The sequence below is a fragment of the Pezoporus flaviventris genome, unplaced genomic scaffold (genome assembly GCF_033815535.1).
Source record: "Pezoporus flaviventris isolate CSIRO_AGI_PZ_B2104156 unplaced genomic scaffold, CSIRO_AGI_Pfla_v1 ptg000129l, whole genome shotgun sequence".
NCBI classification, from domain to species: domain Eukaryota; kingdom Metazoa; phylum Chordata; class Aves; order Psittaciformes; family Psittacidae; genus Pezoporus; species Pezoporus flaviventris.
Genome location: NW_026892677.1, coordinates 4,341,146 through 4,363,171, shown reverse-complemented (window position 1 = coordinate 4,363,171; position 22,026 = coordinate 4,341,146). Strand labels below are relative to the sequence as shown.

The following is a 22,026-nucleotide window of genomic DNA, read 5'->3' as shown; positions in this document are numbered from 1 at the left end:
TAGTGCTGGCTGTGAGGGCACTGACACGGGCGCTGGCAGCACAGACGCTCCTCTCTCGCCTTCGTTAAAGCCCTTCCCCAGCGCAGCGACACACCACAGGTCGTTGTTGTCTCTCTCCCACTCCTGCTCAGCAGCACCCAGGTTCTCCCGGTGCTCCCCACCTCTGGGAAGCAGCCCAGCGCTACACCAGGGCACCTGTGTCACAGCCCCGCGGTGACAGCAGTGACATGGCTGCTACTACCCACTGTGACATGGCTGCTACTACCACTGTGACATGGCCGCCAACTGCCCACTGTGACACGGCCGCTGCTGGCAGCAGGCGCTGAGCCGGGGACCCAGCCATAGCAATGAGGGGAACAAGGCTCTGCTATGGGTGCATGGGGCCGGAGCAATGGTGGCACCAGGGAGTCCAACTCCACCATGCTCACTGCTGGGGCCTCTGCTGCCGGCGCACATGAGCTCCTGTGAGCTTAGGGAGCGCGGCCCCAGGGGAAGCTGGGTCACTGCATTGAGAGGGAGGTGGAGTTAACCCAAACCCAGGGCTCCACTGAGGATAGAGCAGAAAAGGGGCTGAAAAATGGTGCTTCTCCATCAGTTCCACGTAACAGGGCCAGGACTGGGCTGAGCTGCTGGGAATCCCCCAAACACTGGGGAAACCCTCCTTGAAATCCTCCTTACATGCCAGAGGAGAATTCTAGAACCGTGGAACGCTTTGGAATGGAAGGGACCTTCCAGCTCGTCCAGTTCCAACCCAGCAAAACGCAGTAGGGCCAGATGAAGATCTTGCCCAGGAAGGGCAAACCGGTAGGCAAGAAGCTGCAGGATCCCATCTCAGAGCCCCCAAGGAAGAGCAGGGTTTCCTGAAGAGAGCCAGCACCTGCTTGTGCTGCAGCTGCTGGACCTGATGTGTTGGACAGTGTGGCTGCTGGCCACCCTGGCCATTCATAGCCCGGCCAGCCGCTGGCCGCAGAGGACCTGGAGACGGGGTTGATGTTCTGAGTGTCCCTGCAGGCCCCCTGCCCTGCCCAGAGTGCTCCAAGGCCAGCGGCTGCTCTCCCACAGCCACCTTGTGCTGCCTCGTCGCACGAGACAGCGACTCAATGTTGGTGTCTTTGAGGCCTCTTGGGACATCACAGCTGCCTACGCTCAGTTCGGTGGAGCCCAATGGTAGCTGTTTCCTACACCCTCCCAATGAGTAACGCTGAAGCCCAAAGGTGCCCAAAGAGGACTACAATGGCCCCTCTACCACGTGCACCGGTGTGCAGGGGCACAAGCTCCAGGCCCCCATCCAGGGACACGTTGGGGACAGCGCCTGCCCCACGGGTGTTTGGAGTCCTGAGGTGAGACCAGAACACAGCAGCCGCTGCAGACCACCCTGTTCATAGCACCCCCAAGCTGAGAGGAGCCGGTTTGCATGTCACAGTCCCTGGGCTTTATTGGCGGGGGGGGAAAGGGATGTCAACAGGGCAGCAGCCCCTCAGTGACCGCAGGGAAAATCCATCCCAGTGCATACACGAGGTTGCTGTAGATCTGCTCAGGAAGTCCACACGAGAGCACGCAGCAGAAGAACTCAAGGTCAAGGCGCAAGGTAGTGCCAGAAGGGCAAGGGAAAACAGCCCACAGATGGCCAGCAGGTTTCAGAGGCCTCCAGGTTTGCACCAAGAGCAGGATAGCATCCTGTGAAGAGGAAGAGCCATGGGAGACAGGGCAGGGGGAGATGCCAACCCTAGGTCTCCTCTGGACTTGAGGGGGCCATGGGCTGCCCCCCAGCCATTTCTCATCGCACCCTTCAGCAGGGCAGTGATGACCTGACGCACTCCTCCAATCCCAGGAAACACCCAGGCTTGCTCAGCTAGAGCCCAGAGCCGGGCAGCAGCACACAGCATCAGCCTGAACTTGAGCCTGGCCAGATGGAGCAGGCGTACAGCACATCCCTGCCACTGCCTGGAGCGGGGTACAGGGCACCCCGAGGGGAAACTCACTGCAGCCAGTAGCAGAAACCACGTCTCCTGGCCAGCAAGTCCCTCTCCTCTTTCTGCGCCACGGCCTCTTCCAGCTTCTCAATTTGCTGATCCAGAATCTGGGAGAAACAAGGCTTGGAGTCTCTGAACCTGCTGGGGCCTCCTCCAACCTCACACTCCCCAAGGGCCTGTTTTGCCCTGGCCCTTCTGGCACTACCTTGTCCTTCTGCTGCTCCTCCCGCAGCCAGGCCCCCATGCAGGCAAGGTGTTTTTCCTCCTGCAAAACAAGGGCAGCGTCGGGCACTCTCAGCCCCCTCCAGCCCTCATTCACTACCCCACCGCCACAGGGCACTGAGAAGCGCGGGTGACTCCAGGCCACGCACAGGGAATTAAGTGATGGATGCCTCATCTCCTGGGCAATGTGTCCTCCTCCCCAGTCACCCTTTTGCCCGCAGCCAGTGGGCAACACGTGCCAGAGAACCCTCCTTCAGCAGGGGGGGGCGCTGGACAAGACTACCCCCGAGGACCCGGCACACCGCTCAGCCCCAGCCGGCACAGCTCTAGGACATGGCTAGGGGAGAGGACACCAACCTGGCTGCGGACCTCCTGCACAGCATCAGAGAGATCCTCATGAGTCCCGTCCTGCGTGGGGAAAGGAGAGCACGGGCTCAGGCTCTGCAGCCCCAGAGCCCATGGACCAGGAGCCCCTCCACACCTACCATGTCCTGCAGCAGCTCCTTGCTGCCGGCCTGCTCTGAGTATCTCTGCATGGCCAGTCTGAAGGCTGCTCCGTCGGCCTCTGCTGCCTGCAGGAGAGGAGAGGGAACAAGAGTGTCTCCAGGAGGGGCACGGCCCATTCCCTCCATTGCAGGCAACAGACCGTAAAGTAAATGTCACAGAATCACAGAATCAACTGCGCTGGTACAGAACTGTAGCATCCAGTCCAACCATTACCCTGCACTGACAAGCCCACCACTAAACTAAGCGCAAACTGATCTTCCCTCAAGATCTCCCCTCATGGCTGCCCCTCACCATCTCCACTCACAGCCACCCCTCGTCTCCCACCCATAGTGGCACACGCCCTATAGCTGCCACCGCTACCCCTCATGGCCACCTCTCACCTCCCCTCATGATTACCCCTCAGGAACGCTCCCCACACCCCATGATGCTGCCCTTGCTCTCCCGTCATGATCTTCCCTCATGTCCTGCCCGCTCATGCCGCTGCCCGTGGCTGCTGGCGTACTCGGGCCAGCACTGACACCCCCTTCCCCGTCCCTGTGTGGACCGGCAGCCCCTCCACACCCACCATAGGCTGCAAGCCCTTCCCTGTCCCTGTCAGCACATGGCTCTGAGCAACCGGCTCTGGGTGACGCTGCTTCAGCAGGGACACGGGACCAGAGCAGCCGATGCCCAGAGCTCCCTCCCCGCCTCAGCCAGGCTGAGGCTGTGCAGGCGCCCTCCACACCCACCCAGCACTGCAGCCGCTCCTTCCACCTCCTGGACTCTGCACAACTCTGCTCCAGCTGCTCCACGAGCACACCGAGCGACTTCTTCACCTCTGCCGCCTCCATGGTAGTGCTGGCTGTGAGGGGCACTGACACGGGCGCTGGCAGCACAGACGCTCCTCTCTCGCCTTCGTTAAAGCCCTTCCCCAGCGCAGCGACACACCACAGGTCGTTGTTGTCTCTCTCCCACTCCTGCTCAGCAGCACCCAGGTTCTCCCGGTGCTCCCCACCTCTGGAAGCAGCCCAGCGCTACACCAGGGCACCTGTGTCACAGCCCCGCGGTGACAGCAGTGACATGGCTGCTACTACCCACTGTGACATGGCTGCTACTACCCACTGTGACATGGCCGCCAACTGCCCACTGTGACACGGCCGCTGCTGGCAGCAGGCGCTGAGCCGGGGACCCAGCCATAGCAATGAGGGGAACAAGGCTCTGCTATGGGTGCATGGGGCCGGAGCAATGGTGGCACCAGGGAGTCCAACTCCACCATGCTCACTGCTGGGGCCTCTGCTGCCGGCGCACATGAGCTCCTGTGAGCTTAGGGAGCGCGGCCCCAGGGGAAGCTGGGTCACTGCATTGAGAGGGAGGTGGAGTTAACCCAAACCCAGGGCTCCACTGAGGATAGAGCAGAAAAGGGGCTGAAAAATGATGCTTCTCCATCAGTTCCACGTAACAGGGCCAGGACTGGGCTGAGCTGCTGGGAATCCCCCAAACACTGGGGAAACCCTCCTTGAAATCCTCCTTACATGCCAGAGGAGAAATTCTAGAACCGTGGAACGCTTTGGAATGGAAGGGACCTTCCAGCTCGTCCAGTTCCAACCCAGCAAAACGCAGTAGGGCCAGATGAAGATCTTGCCCAGGAAGGGCAAACCGGTAGGCAAGAAGCTGCAGGATCCCATCTCAGAGCCCCCAAGGAAGAGCAGGGTTTCCTGAAGAGAGCCAGCACCTGCTTGTGCTGCAGCTGCTGGACCTGATGTGTTGGACAGTGTGGCTGCTGGCCACCCTGGCCATTCATAGCCCGGCCAGCCGCTGGCCGCAGAGGACCTGGAGACGGGGTTGATGTTCTGAGTGTCCCTGCAGGCCCCCTGCCCTGCCCAGAGTGCTCCAAGGCCAGCGGCTGCTCTCCCACAGCCACCTTGTGCTGCCTCGTCGCACGAGACAGCGACTCAATGGTTGGTGTCTTTGAGGCCTCTTGGGACATCACAGCTGCCTACGCTCAGTTCGGTGGAGCCCAATGGTAGCTGTTTCCTACACCCTCCCAATGAGTAACGCTGAAGCCCAAAGGTGCCCAAAGAGGACTACAATGGCCCCTCTACCACGTGCACCGGTGTGCAGGGGCACAAGCTCCAGGCCCCCATCCAGGGACACGTTGGGGACAGCGCCTGCCCCACGGGTGTTTGGAGTCCTGAGGTGAGACCAGCACACAGCAGCCGCTGCAGACCACCCTGTTCATAGCACCCCCAAGCTGAGAGGAGCCGGTTTGCATGTCACAGTCCCTGGGCTTTATTGGCGGGGGGGGAAAGGGATGTCAACAGGGCAGCAGCCCCTCAGTGACCGCAGGGAAAATCCATCCCAGTGCATACACGAGGTTGCTGTAGATCTGCTCAGGAAGTCCACACGAGAGCACGCAGCAGAAGAACTCAAGGTCAAGGCGCAAGGTGCAGACAAGTGCAGCAGCCACACAGATGCCAACGGCCAGCTCCAGGCTGACCAAGAGCAGGGAGAGCATCCTGTGAAGAAGAAGAGCCATGGGAGACAGGGCAGGGTGGATGATGCCAACCCTAGGTCTCCTCTGGACTTGAGGGGGCCATGGGCTGCCCCCAGCCATTTCTCATCGCACCCTTAAGCAGAGTGAGACCTGAGACTCCTCAATCCCAGGAAACACCCAGGCTCAAGGAAAACTGACCCTGGCCAATGCTCAGCTAGAGCCCAGAGCCGGGCAGCAGCACACAGCATCAGCCTGAACTTGAGCCTGGCCAGATGGAGCAGGCGTACAGCACATCCCTGCCACTGCCTGGAGCGGGGTACAGGGCACCCCGAGGGGAAACTCACTGCAGCCAGTAGCAGAAACCACGTCTCCTGGCCAGCAAGTCCCTCTCCTCTTTCTGCGCCACGGCCTCTTCCAGCTTCTCAATTTGCTGATCCAGAATCTGGGAGAAACAAGGCTTGGAGTCTCTGAACCTGCTGGGGCCTCCTCCAACCTCACACTCCCCAAGGGCCTGTTTTGCCCTGGCCCTTCTGGCACTACCTTGTCCTTCTGCTGCTCCTCCCGCAGCCAGGCCCCCATGCAGGCAAGGTGTTTTTCCTCCTGCAAAACAAGGGCAGCGTCGGGCACTCTCAGCCCCCTCCAGCCCTCATTCACTACCCCACCGCCACAGGGCACTGAGAAGCGCGGGTGACTCCAGGCCACGCACAGGGAATTAAGTGATGGATGCCTCATCTCCTGGGCAATGTGTCCTCCTCCCCAGTCACCCTTTTGCCCGCAGCCAGTGGGCAACACGTGCCAGAGAACCCTCCTTCAGCAGGGGGGGGCGCTGGACAAGACTACCCCCGAGGACCCGGCACACCGCTCAGCCCCAGCCGGCACAGCTCTAGGACATGGCTAGGGGAGAGGACACCAACCTGGCTGCGGACCTCCTGCACAGCATCAGAGAGATCCTCATGAGTCCCGTCCTGCGTGGGGAAAGGAGAGCACGGGCTCAGGCTCTGCAGCCCCAGAGCCCATGGACCAGGAGCCCCTCCACACCTACCATGTCCTGCAGCAGTTCCTTGCTGCCGGCCTGCTCTGAGTATCTCTGCATGGCCAGTCTGAAGGCTGCTCCGTCGGCCTCTGCTGCCTGCAGGAGAGGAGAGGGAACAAGAGTGTCTCCAGGAGGGGCACGGCCCATTCCCTCCATTGCAGGCAACAGACCGTAAAGTAAATGTCACAGAATCACAGAATCAACTGCGCTGGTACAGAACTGTAGCATCCAGTCCAACCATTACCCTGCACTGACAAGCCCACCACTAAACTAAGCGCAAACTGATCTTCCCTCAAGATCTCCCCTCATGGCTGCCCCTCACCATCTCCACTCACAGCCACCCCTCGTCTCCCACCCATAGTGGCACACGCCCTATAGCTGCCACCGCTACCCCTCATGGCCACCTCTCATCTCCCCTCATGATTACCCCTCAGGAACGCTCCCCACACCCCATGGCTGCCCTTGCTCTCCCGTCATGATCTTCCCTCATGTCCTGCCCGCTCATGCCGCTGCCCGTGGCTGCTGGCGTACTCGGGCCAGCACTGACACCCCCTTCCCCGTCCCTGTGTGGACCGGCAGCCCCTCCACACCCACCATAGGCTGCAAGCCCTTCCCTGTCCCTGTCAGCACATGGCTCTGAGCAACCGGCTCTGGGTGACGCTGCTTCAGCAGGGACACGGGACCAGAGCAGCCGATGCCCAGAGCTCCCTCCCCGCCTCAGCCAGGCTGAGGCTGTGCAGGCGCCCTCCACACCCACCCAGCACTGCAGCCGCTCCTTCCACCTCCTGGACTCTGCACAACTCTGCTCCAGCTGCTCCACGAGCACACCGAGCGACTTCTTCACCTCTGCCGCCTCCATGGTAGTGCTGGCTGTGAGGGGCACTGACACGGGCGCTGGCAGCACAGACGCTCCTCTCTCGCCTTCGTTAAAGCCCTTCCCCAGCGCAGCGACACACCACAGGTCGTTGTTGTCTCTCTCCCACTCCTGCTCAGCAGCACCCAGGTTCTCCCGGTGCTCCCCACCTCTGGAAGCAGCCCAGCGCTACACCAGGGCACCTGTGTCACAGCCCCGCGGTGACAGCAGTGACATGGCTGCTACTACCCACTGTGACATGGCTGCTACTACCCACTGTGACATGGCCGCCAACTGCCCACTGTGACACGGCCGCTGCTGGCAGCAGGCGCTGAGCCGGGGACCCAGCCATAGCAATGAGGGGAACAAGGCTCTGCTATGGGTGCATGGGGCCGGAGCAATGGTGGCACCAGGGAGTCCAACTCCACCATGCTCACTGCTGGGGCCTCTGCTGCCGGCGCACATGAGCTCCTGTGAGCTTAGGGAGCGCGGCCCCAGGGGAAGCTGGGTCACTGCATTGAGAGGGAGGTGGAGTTAACCCAAACCCAGGGCTCCACTGAGGATAGAGCAGAAAAGGGGCTGAAAAATGGTGCTTCTCCATCAGTTCCACGTAACAGGGCCAGGACTGGGCTGAGCTGCTGGGAATCCCCCAAACACTGGGGAAACCCTCCTTGAAATCCTCCTTACATGCCAGAGGAGAAATTCTAGAACCGTGGAACGCTTTGGAATGGAAGGGACCTTCCAGCTCGTCCAGTTCCAACCCAGCAAAACGCAGTAGGGCCAGATGAAGATCTTGCCCAGGAAGGGCAAACCGGTAGGCAAGAAGCTGCAGGATCCCATCTCAGAGCCCCCAAGGAAGAGCAGGGTTTCCTGAAGAGAGCCAGCACCTGCTTGTGCTGCAGCTGCTGGACCTGATGTGTTGGACAGTGTGGCTGCTGGCCACCCTGGCCATTCATAGCCCGGCCAGCCGCTGGCCGCAGAGGACCTGGAGACGGGGTTGATGTTCTGAGTGTCCCTGCAGGCCCACTGCCCTGCCCAGAGTGCTCCAAGGCCAGCGGCTGCTCTCCCACAGCCACCTTGTGCTGCCTCGTCGCACGAGACAGCGACTCAATGGTTGGTGTCTTTGAGGCCTCTTGGGACATCACAGCTGCCTACGCTCAGTTCGGTGGAGCCCAATGGTAGCTGTTTCCTACACCCTCCCAATGAGTAACGCTGAAGCCCAAAGGTGCCCAAAGAGGACTACAATGGCCCCTCTACCACGTGCACCGGTGTGCAGGGGCACAAGCTCCAGGCCCCCATCCAGGGACACGTTGGGGACAGCGCCTGCCCCACGGGTGTTTGGAGTCCTGAGGTGAGACCAGAACACAGCAGCCGCTGCAGACCACCCTGTTCATAGCACCCCCAAGCTGAGAGGAGCCGGTTTGCATGTCACAGTCCCTGGGCTTTATTGGCGGGGGGGAAAGGGATGTCAACAGGGCAGCAGCCCCTCAGTGACCGCAGGGAAAATCCATCCCAGTGCATACACGAGGTTGCTGTAGATCTGCTCAGGAAGTCCACACGAGAGCACGCAGCAGAAGAACTCAAGGTCAAGGCGCAAGGTGCAGACAAGTGCAGCAGCCACACAGATGCCAACGGCCAGCTCCAGGCTGACCAAGAGCAGGGAGAGCATCCTGTGAAGAAGAAGAGCCATGGGAGACAGGGCAGGGTGGATGATGCCAACCCTAGGTCTCCTCTGGACTTGAGGGGGCCATGGGCTGCCCCCAGCCATTTCTCATCGCACCCTTAAGCAGAGTGAGACCTGAGACTCCTCAATCCCAGGAAACACCCAGGCTCAAGGAAAACTGACCCTGGCCAATGCTCAGCTAGAGCCCAGAGCCGGGCAGCAGCACACAGCATCAGCCTGAACTTGAGCCTGGCCAGATGGAGCAGGCGTACAGCACATCCCTGCCACTGCCTGGAGCGGGGTACAGGGCACCCCGAGGGGAAACTCACTGCAGCCAGTAGCAGAAACCACGTCTCCTGGCCAGCAAGTCCCTCTCCTCTTTCTGCGCCACGGCCTCTTCCAGCTTCTCAATTTGCTGATCCAGAATCTGGGAGAAACAAGGCTTGGAGTCTCTGAACCTGCTGGGGCCTCCTCCAACCTCACACTCCCCAAGGGCCTGTTTTGCCCTGGCCCTTCTGGCACTACCTTGTCCTTCTGCTGCTCCTCCCGCAGCCAGGCCCCCATGCAGGCAAGGTGTTTTTCCTCCTGCAAAACAAGGGCAGCGTCGGGCACTCTCAGCCCCCTCCAGCCCTCATTCACTACCCCACCGCCACAGGGCACTGAGAAGCGCGGGTGACTCCAGGCCACGCACAGGGAATTAAGTGATGGATGCCTCATCTCCTGGGCAATGTGTCCTCCTCCCCAGTCACCCTTTTGCCCGCAGCCAGTGGGCAACACGTGCCAGAGAACCCTCCTTCAGCAGGGGGGGGCGCTGGACAAGACTACCCCCGAGGACCCGGCACACCGCTCAGCCCCAGCCGGCACAGCTCTAGGACATGGCTAGGGGAGAGGACACCAACCTGGCTGCGGACCTCCTGCACAGCATCAGAGAGATCCTCATGAGTCCCGTCCTGCGTGGGGAAAGGAGAGCACGGGCTCAGGCTCTGCAGCCCCAGAGCCCATGGACCAGGAGCCCCTCCACACCTACCATGTCCTGCAGCAGCTCCTTGCTGCCGGCCTGCTCTGAGTATCTCTGCATGGCCAGTCTGAAGGCTGCTCCGTCGGCCTCTGCTGCCTGCAGGAGAGGAGAGGGAACAAGAGTGTCTCCAGGAGGGGCACGGCCCATTCCCTCCATTGCAGGCAACAGACCGTAAAGTAAATGTCACAGAATCACAGAATCAACTGCGCTGGTACAGAACTGTAGCATCCAGTCCAACCATTACCCTGCACTGACAAGCCCACCACTAAACTAAGCGCAAACTGATCTTCCCTCAAGATCTCCCCTCATGGCTGCCCCTCACCATCTCCACTCACAGCCACCCCTCGTCTCCCACCCATAGTGGCACACGCCCTATAGCTGCCACCGCTACCCCTCATGGCCACCTCTCATCTCCCCTCATGATTACCCCTCAGGAACGCTCCCCACACCCCATGGCTGCCCTTGCTCTCCCGTCATGATCTTCCCTCATGTCCTGCCCGCTCATGCCGCTGCCCGTGGCTGCTGGCGTACTCGGGCCAGCACTGACACCCCCTTCCCCGTCCCTGTGTGGACCGGCAGCCCCTCCACACCCACCATAGGCTGCAAGCCCTTCCCTGTCCCTGTCAGCACATGGCTCTGAGCAACCGGCTCTGGGTGACGCTGCTTCAGCAGGGACACGGGACCAGAGCAGCCGATGCCCAGAGCTCCCTCCCCGCCTCAGCCAGGCTGAGGCTGTGCAGGCGCCCTCCACACCCACCCAGCACTGCAGCCGCTCCTTCCACCTCCTGGACTCTGCACAACTCTGCTCCAGCTGCTCCACGAGCACACCGAGCGACTTCTTCACCTCTGCCGCCTCCATGGTAGTGCTGGCTGTGAGGGGCACTGACACGGGCGCTGGCAGCACAGACGCTCCTCTCTCGCCTTCGTTAAAGCCCTTCCCCAGCGCAGCGACACACCACAGGTCGTTGTTGTCTCTCTCCCACTCCTGCTCAGCAGCACCCAGGTTCTCCCGGTGCTCCCCACCTCTGGAAGCAGCCCAGCGCTACACCAGGGCACCTGTGTCACAGCCCCGCGGTGACAGCAGTGACATGGCTGCTACTACCCACTGTGACATGGCTGCTACTACCCACTGTGACATGGCCGCCAACTGCCCACTGTGACACGGCCGCTGCTGGCAGCAGGCGCTGAGCCGGGGACCCAGCCATAGCAATGAGGGGAACAAGGCTCTGCTATGGGTGCATGGGGCCGGAGCAATGGTGGCACCAGGGAGTCCAACTCCACCATGCTCACTGCTGGGGCCTCTGCTGCCGGCGCACATGAGCTCCTGTGAGCTTAGGGAGCGCGGCCCCAGGGGAAGCTGGGTCACTGCATTGAGAGGGAGGTGGAGTTAACCCAAACCCAGGGCTCCACTGAGGATAGAGCAGAAAAGGGGCTGAAAAATGGTGCTTCTCCATCAGTTCCACGTAACAGGGCCAGGACTGGGCTGAGCTGCTGGGAATCCCCCAAACACTGGGGAAACCCTCCTTGAAATCCTCCTTACATGCCAGAGGAGAAATTCTAGAACCGTGGAACGCTTTGGAATGGAAGGGACCTTCCAGCTCGTCCAGTTCCAACCCAGCAAAACGCAGTAGGGCCAGATGAAGATCTTGCCCAGGAAGGGCAAACCGGTAGGCAAGAAGCTGCAGGATCCCATCTCAGAGCCCCCAAGGAAGAGCAGGGTTTCCTGAAGAGAGCCAGCACCTGCTTGTGCTGCAGCTGCTGGACCTGATGTGTTGGACAGTGTGGCTGCTGGCCACCCTGGCCATTCATAGCCCGGCCAGCCGCTGGCCGCAGAGGACCTGGAGACGGGGTTGATGTTCTGAGTGTCCCTGCAGGCCCCCTGCCCTGCCCAGAGTGCTCCAAGGCCAGCGGCTGCTCTCCCACAGCCACCTTGTGCTGCCTCGTCGCACGAGACAGCGACTCAATGGTTGGTGTCTTTGAGGCCTCTTGGGACATCACAGCTGCCTACGCTCAGTTCGGTGGAGCCCAATGGTAGCTGTTTCCTACACCCTCCCAATGAGTAACGCTGAAGCCCAAAGGTGCCCAAAGAGGACTACAATGGCCCCTCTACCACGTGCACCGGTGTGCAGGGGCACAAGCTCCAGGCCCCCATCCAGGGACACGTTGGGGACAGCGCCTGCCCCACGGGTGTTTGGAGTCCTGAGGTGAGACCAGAACACAGCAGCCGCTGCAGACCACCCTGTTCATAGCACCCCCAAGCTGAGAGGAGCTGGTTTGCATGTCACAGTCCTGGGCTTTATTGGCGGGGGGGAAAGGGATGTCAACAGGGCAGCAGCCCCTCAGTGACCGCAGGGAAAATCCATCCCAGTGCATACACGAGGTTGCTGTAGATCTGCTCAGGAAGTCCACACGAGAGCACGCAGCAGAAGAACTCAAGGTCAAGGCGCAAGGTGCAGACAAGTGCAGCAGCCACACAGATGCCAACGGCCAGCTCCAGGCTGACCAAGAGCAGGGAGAGCATCCTGTGAAGAAGAAGAGCCATGGGAGACAGGGCAGGGTGGATGATGCCAACCCTAGGTCTCCTCTGGACTTGAGGGGGCCATGGGCTGCCCCCAGCCATTTCTCATCGCACCCTTAAGCAGAGTGAGACCTGAGACTCCTCAATCCCAGGAAACACCCAGGCTCAAGGAAAACTGACCCTGGCCAATGCTCAGCTAGAGCCCAGAGCCGGGCAGCAGCACACAGCATCAGCCTGAACTTGAGCCTGGCCAGATGGAGCAGGCGTACAGCACATCCCTGCCACTGCCTGGAGCGGGGTACAGGGCACCCCGAGGGGAAACTCACTGCAGCCAGTAGCAGAAACCACGTCTCCTGGCCAGCAAGTCCCTCTCCTCTTTCTGCGCCACGGCCTCTTCCAGCTTCTCAATTTGCTGATCCAGAATCTGGGAGAAACAAGGCTTGGAGTCTCTGAACCTGCTGGGGCCTCCTCCAACCTCACACTCCCCAAGGGCCTGTTTTGCCCTGGCCCTTCTGGCACTACCTTGTCCTTCTGCTGCTCCTCCCGCAGCCAGGCCCCCATGCAGGCAAGGTGTTTTTCCTCCTGCAAAACAAGGGCAGCGTCGGGCACTCTCAGCCCCCTCCAGCCCTCATTCACTACCCCACCGCCACAGGGCACTGAGAAGCGCGGGTGACTCCAGGCCACGCACAGGGAATTAAGTGATGGATGCCTCATCTCCTGGGCAATGTGTCCTCCTCCCCAGTCACCCTTTTGCCCGCAGCCAGTGGGCAACACGTGCCAGAGAACCCTCCTTCAGCAGGGGGGGGCGCTGGACAAGACTACCCCCGAGGACCCGGCACACCGCTCAGCCCCAGCCGGCACAGCTCTAGGACATGGCTAGGGGAGAGGACACCAACCTGGCTGCGGACCTCCTGCACAGCATCAGAGAGATCCTCATGAGTCCCGTCCTGCGTGGGGAAAGGAGAGCACGGGCTCAGGCTCTGCAGCCCCAGAGCCCATGGACCAGGAGCCCCTCCACACCTACCATGTCCTGCAGCAGCTCCTTGCTGCCGGCCTGCTCTGAGTATCTCTGCATGGCCAGTCTGAAGGCTGCTCCGTCGGCCTCTGCTGCCTGCAGGAGAGGAGAGGGAACAAGAGTGTCTCCAGGAGGGGCACGGCCCATTCCCTCCATTGCAGGCAACAGACCGTAAAGTAAATGTCACAGAATCACAGAATCAACTGCGCTGGTACAGAACTGTAGCATCCAGTCCAACCATTACCCTGCACTGACAAGCCCACCACTAAACTATTCGCAAACTGATCTTCCCTCAAGATCTCCCCTCATGGCTGCCCCTCACCATCTCCACTCACAGCCACCCCTCGTCTCCCACCCATAGTGGCACACGCCCTATAGCTGCCACCGCTACCCCTCATGGCCACCTCTCATCTCCCCTCATGATTACCCCTCAGGAACGCTCCCCACACCCCATGGCTGCCCTTGCTCTCCCGTCATGATCTTCCCTCATGTCCTGCCCGCTCATGCCGCTGCCCGTGGCTGCTGGCGTACTCGGGCCAGCACTGACACCCCCTTCCCCGTCCCTGTGTGGACCGGCAGCCCCTCCACACCCACCATAGGCTGCAAGCCCTTCCCTGTCCCTGTCAGCACATGGCTCTGAGCAACCGGCTCTGGGTGACGCTGCTTCAGCAGGGACACGGGACCAGAGCAGCCGATGCCCAGAGCTCCCTCCCCGCCTCAGCCAGGCTGAGGCTGTGCAGGCGCCCTCCACACCCACCCAGCACTGCAGCCGCTCCTTCCACCTCCTGGACTCTGCACAACTCTGCTCCAGCTGCTCCACGAGCACACCGAGCGACTTCTTCACCTCTGCCGCCTCCATGGTAGTGCTGGCTGTGAGGGGCACTGACACGGGCGCTGGCAGCACAGACGCTCCTCTCTCGCCTTCGTTAAAGCCCTTCCCCAGCGCAGCGACACACCACAGGTCGTTGTTGTCTCTCTCCCACTCCTGCTCAGCAGCACCCAGGTTCTCCCGGTGCTCCCCACCTCTGGAAGCAGCCCAGCGCTACACCAGGGCACCTGTGTCACAGCCCCGCGGTGACAGCAGTGACATGGCTGCTACTACCCACTGTGACATGGCTGCTACTACCCACTGTGACATGGCCGCCAACTGCCCACTGTGACACGGCCGCTGCTGGCAGCAGGCGCTGAGCCGGGGACCCAGCCATAGCAATGAGGGGAACAAGGCTCTGCTATGGGTGCATGGGGCCGGAGCAATGGTGGCACCAGGGAGTCCAACTCCACCATGCTCACTGCTGGGGCCTCTGCTGCCGGCGCACATGAGCTCCTGTGAGCTTAGGGAGCGCGGCCCCAGGGGAAGCTGGGTCACTGCATTGAGAGGGAGGTGGAGTTAACCCAAACCCAGGGCTCCACTGAGGATAGAGCAGAAAAGGGGCTGAAAAATGGTGCTTCTCCATCAGTTCCACGTAACAGGGCCAGGACTGGGCTGAGCTGCTGGGAATCCCCCAAACACTGGGGAAACCCTCCTTGAAATCCTCCTTACATGCCAGAGGAGAAATTCTAGAACCGTGGAACGCTTTGGAATGGAAGGGACCTTCCAGCTCGTCCAGTTCCAACCCAGCAAAACGCAGTAGGGCCAGATGAAGATCTTGCCCAGGAAGGGCAAACCGGTAGGCAAGAAGCTGCAGGATCCCATCTCAGAGCCCCCAAGGAAGAGCAGGGTTTCCTGAAGAGAGCCAGCACCTGCTTGTGCTGCAGCTGCTGGACCTGATGTGTTGGACAGTGTGGCTGCTGGCCACCCTGGCCATTCATAGCCCGGCCAGCCGCTGGCCGCAGAGGACCTGGAGACGGGGTTGATGTTCTGAGTGTCCCTGCAGGCCCACTGCCCTGCCCAGAGTGCTCCAAGGCCAGCGGCTGCTCTCCCACAGCCACCTTGTGCTGCCTCGTCGCACGAGACAGCGACTCAATGGTTGGTGTCTTTGAGGCCTCTTGGGACATCACAGCTGCCTACGCTCAGTTCGGTGGAGCCCAATGGTAGCTGTTTCCTACACCCTCCCAATGAGTAACGCTGAAGCCCAAAGGTGCCCAAAGAGGACTACAATGGCCCCTCTACCACGTGCACCGGTGTGCAGGGGCACAAGCTCCAGGCCCCCATCCAGGGACACGTTGGGGACAGCGCCTGCCCCACGGGTGTTTGGAGTCCTGAGGTGAGACCAGAACACAGCAGCCGCTGCAGACCACCCTGTTCATAGCACCCCCAAGCTGAGAGGAGCTGGTTTGCATGTCACAGTCCCTGGGCTTTATTGGCGGGGGGGAAAGGGATGTCAACAGGGCAGCAGCCCCTCAGTGACCGCAGGGAAAATCCATCCCAGTGCATACACGAGGTTGCTGTAGATCTGCTCAGGAAGTCCACACGAGAGCACGCAGCAGAAGAACTCAAGGTCAAGGCGCAAGGTGCAGACAAGTGCAGCAGCCACACAGATGCCAACGGCCAGCTCCAGGCTGACCAAGAGCAGGGAGAGCATCCTGTGAAGAAGAAGAGCCATGGGAGACAGGGCAGGGTGGATGATGCCAACCCTAGGTCTCCTCTGGACTTGAGGGGGCCATGGGCTGCCCCCAGCCATTTCTCATCGCACCCTTAAGCAGAGTGAGACCTGAGACTCCTCAATCCCAGGAAACACCCAGGCTCAAGGAAAACTGACCCTGGCCAATGCTCAGCTAGAGCCCAGAGCCGGGCAGCAGCACACAGCATCAGCCTGAACTTGAGCCTGGCCAGATGGAGCAGGCGTACAGCACATCCCTGCCACTGCCTGGAGCGGGGTACAGGGCACCCCGAGGGGAAACTCACTGCAGCCAGTAGCAGAAACCACGTCTCCTGGCCAGCAAGTCCCTCTCCTCTTTCTGCGCCACGGCCTCTTCCAGCTTCTCAATTTGCTGATCCAGAATCTGGGAGAAACAAGGCTTGGAGTCTCTGAACCTGCTGGGGCCTCCTCCAACCTCACACTCCCCAAGGGCCTGTTTTGCCCTGGCCCTTCTGGCACTACCTTGTCCTTCTGCTGCTCCTCCCGCAGCCAGGCCCCCATGCAGGCAAGGTGTTTTTCCTCCTGCAAAACAAGGGCAGCGTCGGGCACTCTCAGCCCCCTCCAGCCCTCATTCACTACCCCACCGCCACAGGGCACTGAGAAGCGCGGGTGACTCCAGGCCACGCACAGGGAATTAAGTGATGGATGCCTCATCTCCTGGGCAATGTGTCCTCCTCCCCAGTCACCCTTTTGCCCGCAGCCAGTGGGCAACACGTGCCAGAGAACCCTCCTTCAGCAGGGGGGGGCGCTGGACAAGACTACCCCCGAGGACCCGGCACACCGCTCAGCCCCAGCCGGCACAGCTCTAGGACATGGCTAGGGGAGAGGACACCAACCTGGCTGCGGACCTCCTGCACAGCATCAGAGAGATCCTCATGAGTCCCGTCCTGCGTGGGGAAAGGAGAGCACGGGCTCAGGCTCTGCAGCCCCAGAGCCCATGGACCAGGAGCCCCTCCACACCTACCATGTCCTGCAGCAGCTCCTTGCTGCCGGCCTGCTCTGAGTATCTCTGCATGGCCAGTCTGAAGGCTGCTCCGTCGGCCTCTGCTGCCTGCAGGAGAGGAGAGGGAACAAGAGTGTCTCCAGGAGGGGCACGGCCCATTCCCTCCATTGCAGGCAACAGACCGTAAAGTAAATGTCACAGAATCACAGAATCAACTGCGCTGGTACAGAACTGTAGCATCCAGTCCAACCATTACCCTGCACTGACAAGCCCACCACTAAACTAAGCGCAAACTGATCTTCCCTCAAGATCTCCCCTCATGGCTGCCCCTCACCATCTCCACTCACAGCCACCCCTCGTCTCCCACCCATAGTGGCACACGCCCTATAGCTGCCACCGCTACCCCTCATGGCCACCTCTCATCAACCCTCATGATTACCCCTCAGGAACGCTCCCCACACCCCATGGCTGCCCTTGCTCTCCCGTCATGATCTTCCCTCATGTCCTGCCCGCTCATGCCGCTGCCCGTGGCTGCTGGCGTACTCGGGCCAGCACTGACACCCCCTTCCCCGTCCCTGTGTGGACCGGCAGCCCCTCCACACCCACCATAGGCTGCAAGCCCTTCCCTGTCCCTGTCAGCACATGGCTCTGAGCAACCGGCTCTGGGTGACGCTGCTTCAGCAGGGACACGGGACCAGAGCAGCCGATGCCCAGAGCTCCCTCCCCGCCTCAGCCAGGCTGAGGCTGTGCAGGCGCCCTCCACACCCACCCAGCACTGCAGCCGCTCCTTCCACCTCCTGGACTCTGCACAACTCTGCTCCAGCTGCTCCACGAGCACACCGAGCGACTTCTTCACCTCTGCCGCCTCCATGGTAGTGCTGGCTGTGAGGGGCACTGACACGGGCGCTGGCAGCACAGACGCTCCTCTCTCGCCTTCGTTAAAGCCCTTCCCCAGCGCAGCGACACACCACAGGTCGTTGTTGTCTCTCTCCCACTCCTGCTCAGCAGCACCCAGGTTCTCCCGGTGCTCCCCACCTCTGGAAGCAGCCCAGCGCTACACCAGGGCACCTGTGTCACAGCCCCGCGGTGACAGCAGTGACATGGCTGCTACTACCCACTGTGACATGGCTGCTACTACCCACTGTGACATGGCCGCCAACTGCCCACTGTGACACGGCCGCTGCTGGCAGCAGGCGCTGAGCCGGGGACCCAGCCATAGCAATGAGGGGAACAAGGCTCTGCTATGGGTGCATGGGGCCGGAGCAATGGTGGCACCAGGGAGTCCAACTCCACCATGCTCACTGCTGGGGCCTCTGCTGCCGGCGCACATGAGCTCCTGTGAGCTTAGGGAGCGCGGCCCCAGGGGAAGCTGGGTCACTGCATTGAGAGGGAGGTGGAGTTAACCCAAACCCAGGGCTCCACTGAGGATAGAGCAGAAAAGGGGCTGAAAAATGGTGCTTCTCCATCAGTTCCACGTAACAGGGCCAGGACTGGGCTGAGCTGCTGGGAATCCCCCAAACACTGGGGAAACCCTCCTTGAAATCCTCCTTACATGCCAGAGGAGAAATTCTAGAACCGTGGAACGCTTTGGAATGGAAGGGACCTTCCAGCTCGTCCAGTTCCAACCCAGCAAAACGCAGTAGGGCCAGATGAAGATCTTGCCCAGGAAGGGCAAACCGGTAGGCAAGAAGCTGCAGGATCCCATCTCAGAGCCCCCAAGGAAGAGCAGGGTTTCCTGAAGAGAGCCAGCACCTGCTTGTGCTGCAGCTGCTGGACCTGATGTGTTGGACAGTGTGGCTGCTGGCCACCCTGGCCATTCATAGCCCGGCCAGCCGCTGGCCGCAGAGGACCTGGAGACGGGGTTGATGTTCTGAGTGTCCCTGCAGGCCCACTGCCCTGCCCAGAGTGCTCCAAGGCCAGCGGCTGCTCTCCCACAGCCACCTTGTGCTGCCTCGTCGCACGAGACAGCGACTCAATGGTTGGTGTCTTTGAGGCCTCTTGGGACATCACAGCTGCCTACGCTCAGTTCGGTGGAGCCCAATGGTAGCTGTTTCCTACACCCTCCCAATGAGTAACGCTGAAGCCCAAAGGTGCCCAAAGAGGACTACAATGGCCCCTCTACCACGTGCACCGGTGTGCAGGGGCACAAGCTCCAGGCCCCCATCCAGGGACACGTTGGGGACAGCGCCTGCCCCACGGGTGTTTGGAGTCCTGAGGTGAGACCAGAACACAGCAGCCGCTGCAGACCACCCTGTTCATAGCACCCCCAAGCTGAGAGGAGCTGGTTTGCATGTCACAGTCCCTGGGCTTTATTGGCGGGGGGGAAAGGGATGTCAACAGGGCAGCAGCCCCTCAGTGACCGCAGGGAAAATCCATCCCAGTGCATACACGAGGTTGCTGTAGATCTGCTCAGGAAGTCCACACGAGAGCACGCAGCAGAAGAACTCAAGGTCAAGGCGCAAGGTGCAGACAAGTGCAGCAGCCACACAGATGCCAACGGCCAGCTCCAGGCTGACCAAGAGCAGGGAGAGCATCCTGTGAAGAAGAAGAGCCATGGGAGACAGGGCAGGGTGGATGATGCCAACCCTAGGTCTCCTCTGGACTTGAGGGGGCCATGGGCTGCCCCCAGCCATTTCTCATCGCACCCTTAAGCAGAGTGAGACCTGAGACTCCTCAATCCCAGGAAACACCCAGGCTCAAGGAAAACTGACCCTGGCCAATGCTCAGCTAGAGCCCAGAGCCGGGCAGCAGCACACAGCATCAGCCTGAACTTGAGCCTGGCCAGATGGAGCAGGCGTACAGCACATCCCTGCCACTGCCTGGAGCGGGGTACAGGGCACCCCGAGGGGAAACTCACTGCAGCCAGTAGCAGAAACCACGTCTCCTGGCCAGCAAGTCCCTCTCCTCTTTCTGCGCCACGGCCTCTTCCAGCTTCTCAATTTGCTGATCCAGAATCTGGGAGAAACAAGGCTTGGAGTCTCTGAACCTGCTGGGGCCTCCTCCAACCTCACACTCCCCAAGGGCCTGTTTTGCCCTGGCCCTTCTGGCACTACCTTGTCCTTCTGCTGCTCCTCCCGCAGCCAGGCCCCCATGCAGGCAAGGTGTTTTTCCTCCTGCAAAACAAGGGCAGCGTCGGGCACTCTCAGCCCCCTCCAGCCCTCATTCACTACCCCACCGCCACAGGGCACTGAGAAGCGCGGGTGACTCCAGGCCACGCACAGGGAATTAAGTGATGGATGCCTCATCTCCTGGGCAATGTGTCCTCCTCCCCAGTCACCCTTTTGCCCGCAGCCAGTGGGCAACACGTGCCAGAGAACCCTCCTTCAGCAGGGGGGGGCGCTGGACAAGACTACCCCCGAGGACCCGGCACACCGCTCAGCCCCAGCCGGCACAGCTCTAGGACATGGCTAGGGGAGAGGACACCAACCTGGCTGCGGACCTCCTGCACAGCATCAGAGAGATCCTCATGAGTCCCGTCCTGCGTGGGGAAAGGAGAGCACGGGCTCAGGCTCTGCAGCCCCAGAGCCCATGGACCAGGAGCCCCTCCACACCTACCATGTCCTGCAGCAGCTCCTTGCTGCCGGCCTGCTCTGAGTATCTCTGCATGGCCAGTCTGAAGGCTGCTCCGTCGGCCTCTGCTGCCTGCAGGAGAGGAGAGGGAACAAGAGTGTCTCCAGGAGGGGCACGGCCCATTCCCTCCATTGCAGGCAACAGACCGTAAAGTAAATGTCACAGAATCACAGAATCAACTGCGCTGGTACAGAACTGTAGCATCCAGTCCAACCATTACCCTGCACTGACAAGCCCACCACTAAACTAAGCGCAAACTGATCTTCCCTCAAGATCTCCCCTCATGGCTGCCCCTCACCATCTCCACTCACAGCCACCCCTCGTCTCCCACCCATAGTGGCACACGCCCTATAGCTGCCACCGCTACCCCTCATGGCCACCTCTCATCAACCCTCATGATTACCCCTCAGGAACGCTCCCCACACCCCATGGCTGCCCTTGCTCTCCCGTCATGATCTTCCCTCATGTCCTGCCCGCTCATGCCGCTGCCCGTGGCTGCTGGCGTACTCGGGCCAGCACTGACACCCCCTTCCCCGTCCCTGTGTGGACCGGCAGCCCCTCCACACCCACCATAGGCTGCAAGCCCTTCCCTGTCCCTGTCAGCACATGGCTCTGAGCAACCGGCTCTGGGTGACGCTGCTTCAGCAGGGACACGGGACCAGAGCAGCCGATGCCCAGAGCTCCCTCCCCGCCTCAGCCAGGCTGAGGCTGTGCAGGCGCCCTCCACACCCACCCAGCACTGCAGCCGCTCCTTCCACCTCCTGGACTCTGCACAACTCTGCTCCAGCTGCTCCACGAGCACACCGAGCGACTTCTTCACCTCTGCCGCCTCCATGGTAGTGCTGGCTGTGAGGGGCACTGACACGGGCGCTGGCAGCACAGACGCTCCTCTCTCGCCTTCGTTAAAGCCCTTCCCCAGCGCAGCGACACACCACAGGTCGTTGTTGTCTCTCTCCCACTCCTGCTCAGCAGCACCCAGGTTCTCCCGGTGCTCCCCACCTCTGGAAGCAGCCCAGCGCTACACCAGGGCACCTGTGTCACAGCCCCGCGGTGACAGCAGTGACATGGCTGCTACTACCCACTGTGACATGGCTGCTACTACCCACTGTGACATGGCCGCCAACTGCCCACTGTGACACGGCCGCTGCTGGCAGCAGGCGCTGAGCCGGGGACCCAGCCATAGCAATGAGGGGAACAAGGCTCTGCTATGGGTGCATGGGGCCGGAGCAATGGTGGCACCAGGGAGTCCAACTCCACCATGCTCACTGCTGGGGCCTCTGCTGCCGGCGCACATGAGCTCCTGTGAGCTTAGGGAGCGCGGCCCCAGGGGAAGCTGGGTCACTGCATTGAGAGGGAGGTGGAGTTAACCCAAACCCAGGGCTCCACTGAGGATAGAGCAGAAAAGGGGCTGAAAAATGGTGCTTCTCCATCAGTTCCACGTAACAGGGCCAGGACTGGGCTGAGCTGCTGGGAATCCCCCAAACACTGGGGAAACCCTCCTTGAAATCCTCCTTACATGCCAGAGGAGAAATTCTAGAACCGTGGAACGCTTTGGAATGGAAGGGACCTTCCAGCTCGTCCAGTTCCAACCCAGCAAAACGCAGTAGGGCCAGATGAAGATCTTGCCCAGGAAGGGCAAACCGGTAGGCAAGAAGCTGC

The 22,026-nt window shown here is 61.1% G+C and overlaps 4 protein-coding genes across 4 annotated transcripts; all 4 read right to left on the bottom strand.

Annotated features, from left to right (window-relative positions):
* Window positions 1-8,529: 8,529 nt before the first annotated feature.
* LOC133282583 (uncharacterized) lies at window positions 8,530-10,880 on the bottom strand. The gene is made up of 7 exons (XM_061478605.1): window positions 10,849-10,880; window positions 10,500-10,767; window positions 9,752-9,838; window positions 9,624-9,674; window positions 9,250-9,309; window positions 9,054-9,151; window positions 8,530-8,731 (listed from the first exon to the last, which is right to left on the bottom strand). Exons 1-7 carry the CDS (start codon window positions 10,878-10,880, stop codon window positions 8,530-8,532), a joined length of 798 nt encoding a protein of 265 aa, XP_061334589.1.
* Window positions 10,881-12,062: 1,182 nt separating this feature from the next.
* Window positions 12,063-14,413, bottom strand: LOC133282582 (uncharacterized). Its single transcript, XM_061478604.1, has 7 exons — window positions 14,382-14,413; window positions 14,033-14,300; window positions 13,285-13,371; window positions 13,157-13,207; window positions 12,783-12,842; window positions 12,587-12,684; window positions 12,063-12,264 (listed from the first exon to the last, which is right to left on the bottom strand). Exons 1-7 carry the CDS (start codon window positions 14,411-14,413, stop codon window positions 12,063-12,065), a joined length of 798 nt encoding a protein of 265 aa, XP_061334588.1.
* A 1,183-nt stretch (window positions 14,414-15,596) lies between these two features.
* On the bottom strand, window positions 15,597-17,947 carry LOC133282581 (uncharacterized). The gene is made up of 7 exons (XM_061478603.1): window positions 17,916-17,947; window positions 17,567-17,834; window positions 16,819-16,905; window positions 16,691-16,741; window positions 16,317-16,376; window positions 16,121-16,218; window positions 15,597-15,798 (listed from the first exon to the last, which is right to left on the bottom strand). The coding sequence occupies exons 1-7, from the start codon at window positions 17,945-17,947 to the stop codon at window positions 15,597-15,599; spliced, it is 798 nt and encodes a 265-aa protein (XP_061334587.1).
* A 1,183-nt stretch (window positions 17,948-19,130) lies between these two features.
* Window positions 19,131-21,481, bottom strand: LOC133282580 (uncharacterized). The gene is made up of 7 exons (XM_061478601.1): window positions 21,450-21,481; window positions 21,101-21,368; window positions 20,353-20,439; window positions 20,225-20,275; window positions 19,851-19,910; window positions 19,655-19,752; window positions 19,131-19,332 (listed from the first exon to the last, which is right to left on the bottom strand). Exons 1-7 carry the CDS (start codon window positions 21,479-21,481, stop codon window positions 19,131-19,133), a joined length of 798 nt encoding a protein of 265 aa, XP_061334585.1.
* Between the last annotated feature and the right edge of the window lie 545 nt (window positions 21,482-22,026).

Excerpts from the sequence above, each read along its gene's own strand:
- LOC133282583 (XM_061478605.1), bottom strand. The coding sequence starts at position 10,880 with ATGTCACAGTGGGTAGTAGCAGCCATGTCACA. Across the intron at positions 10,768-10,848 it reads GTAGTAGCAGCCATGTCACA|AGGTGGGGAGCACCGGGAGA; the intron begins GTGGGTAGTAGC and ends GGCTGCTTCCAG. Across the intron at positions 9,839-10,499 it reads AGGAGCGGCTGCAGTGCTGG|GCAGCAGAGGCCGACGGAGC; the intron begins GTGGGTGTGGAG and ends CCTCTCCTGCAG.
- LOC133282582 (XM_061478604.1), bottom strand. The coding sequence starts at position 14,413 with ATGTCACAGTGGGTAGTAGCAGCCATGTCACA. Across the intron at positions 13,372-14,032 it reads AGGAGCGGCTGCAGTGCTGG|GCAGCAGAGGCCGACGGAGC; the intron begins GTGGGTGTGGAG and ends CCTCTCCTGCAG. Across the intron at positions 12,265-12,586 it reads GGTTTCTGCTACTGGCTGCA|GATGCTCTCCCTGCTCTTGG; the intron begins GTGAGTTTCCCC and ends TCTTCTTCACAG.
- LOC133282581 (XM_061478603.1), bottom strand. The coding sequence starts at position 17,947 with ATGTCACAGTGGGTAGTAGCAGCCATGTCACA. Across the intron at positions 17,835-17,915 it reads GTAGTAGCAGCCATGTCACA|AGGTGGGGAGCACCGGGAGA; the intron begins GTGGGTAGTAGC and ends GGCTGCTTCCAG. Across the intron at positions 15,799-16,120 it reads GGTTTCTGCTACTGGCTGCA|GATGCTCTCCCTGCTCTTGG; the intron begins GTGAGTTTCCCC and ends TCTTCTTCACAG.
- LOC133282580 (XM_061478601.1), bottom strand. The coding sequence starts at position 21,481 with ATGTCACAGTGGGTAGTAGCAGCCATGTCACA. Across the intron at positions 21,369-21,449 it reads GTAGTAGCAGCCATGTCACA|AGGTGGGGAGCACCGGGAGA; the intron begins GTGGGTAGTAGC and ends GGCTGCTTCCAG. Across the intron at positions 19,911-20,224 it reads TGCAGGAGGTCCGCAGCCAG|GAGGAAAAACACCTTGCCTG; the intron begins GTTGGTGTCCTC and ends CTTGTTTTGCAG.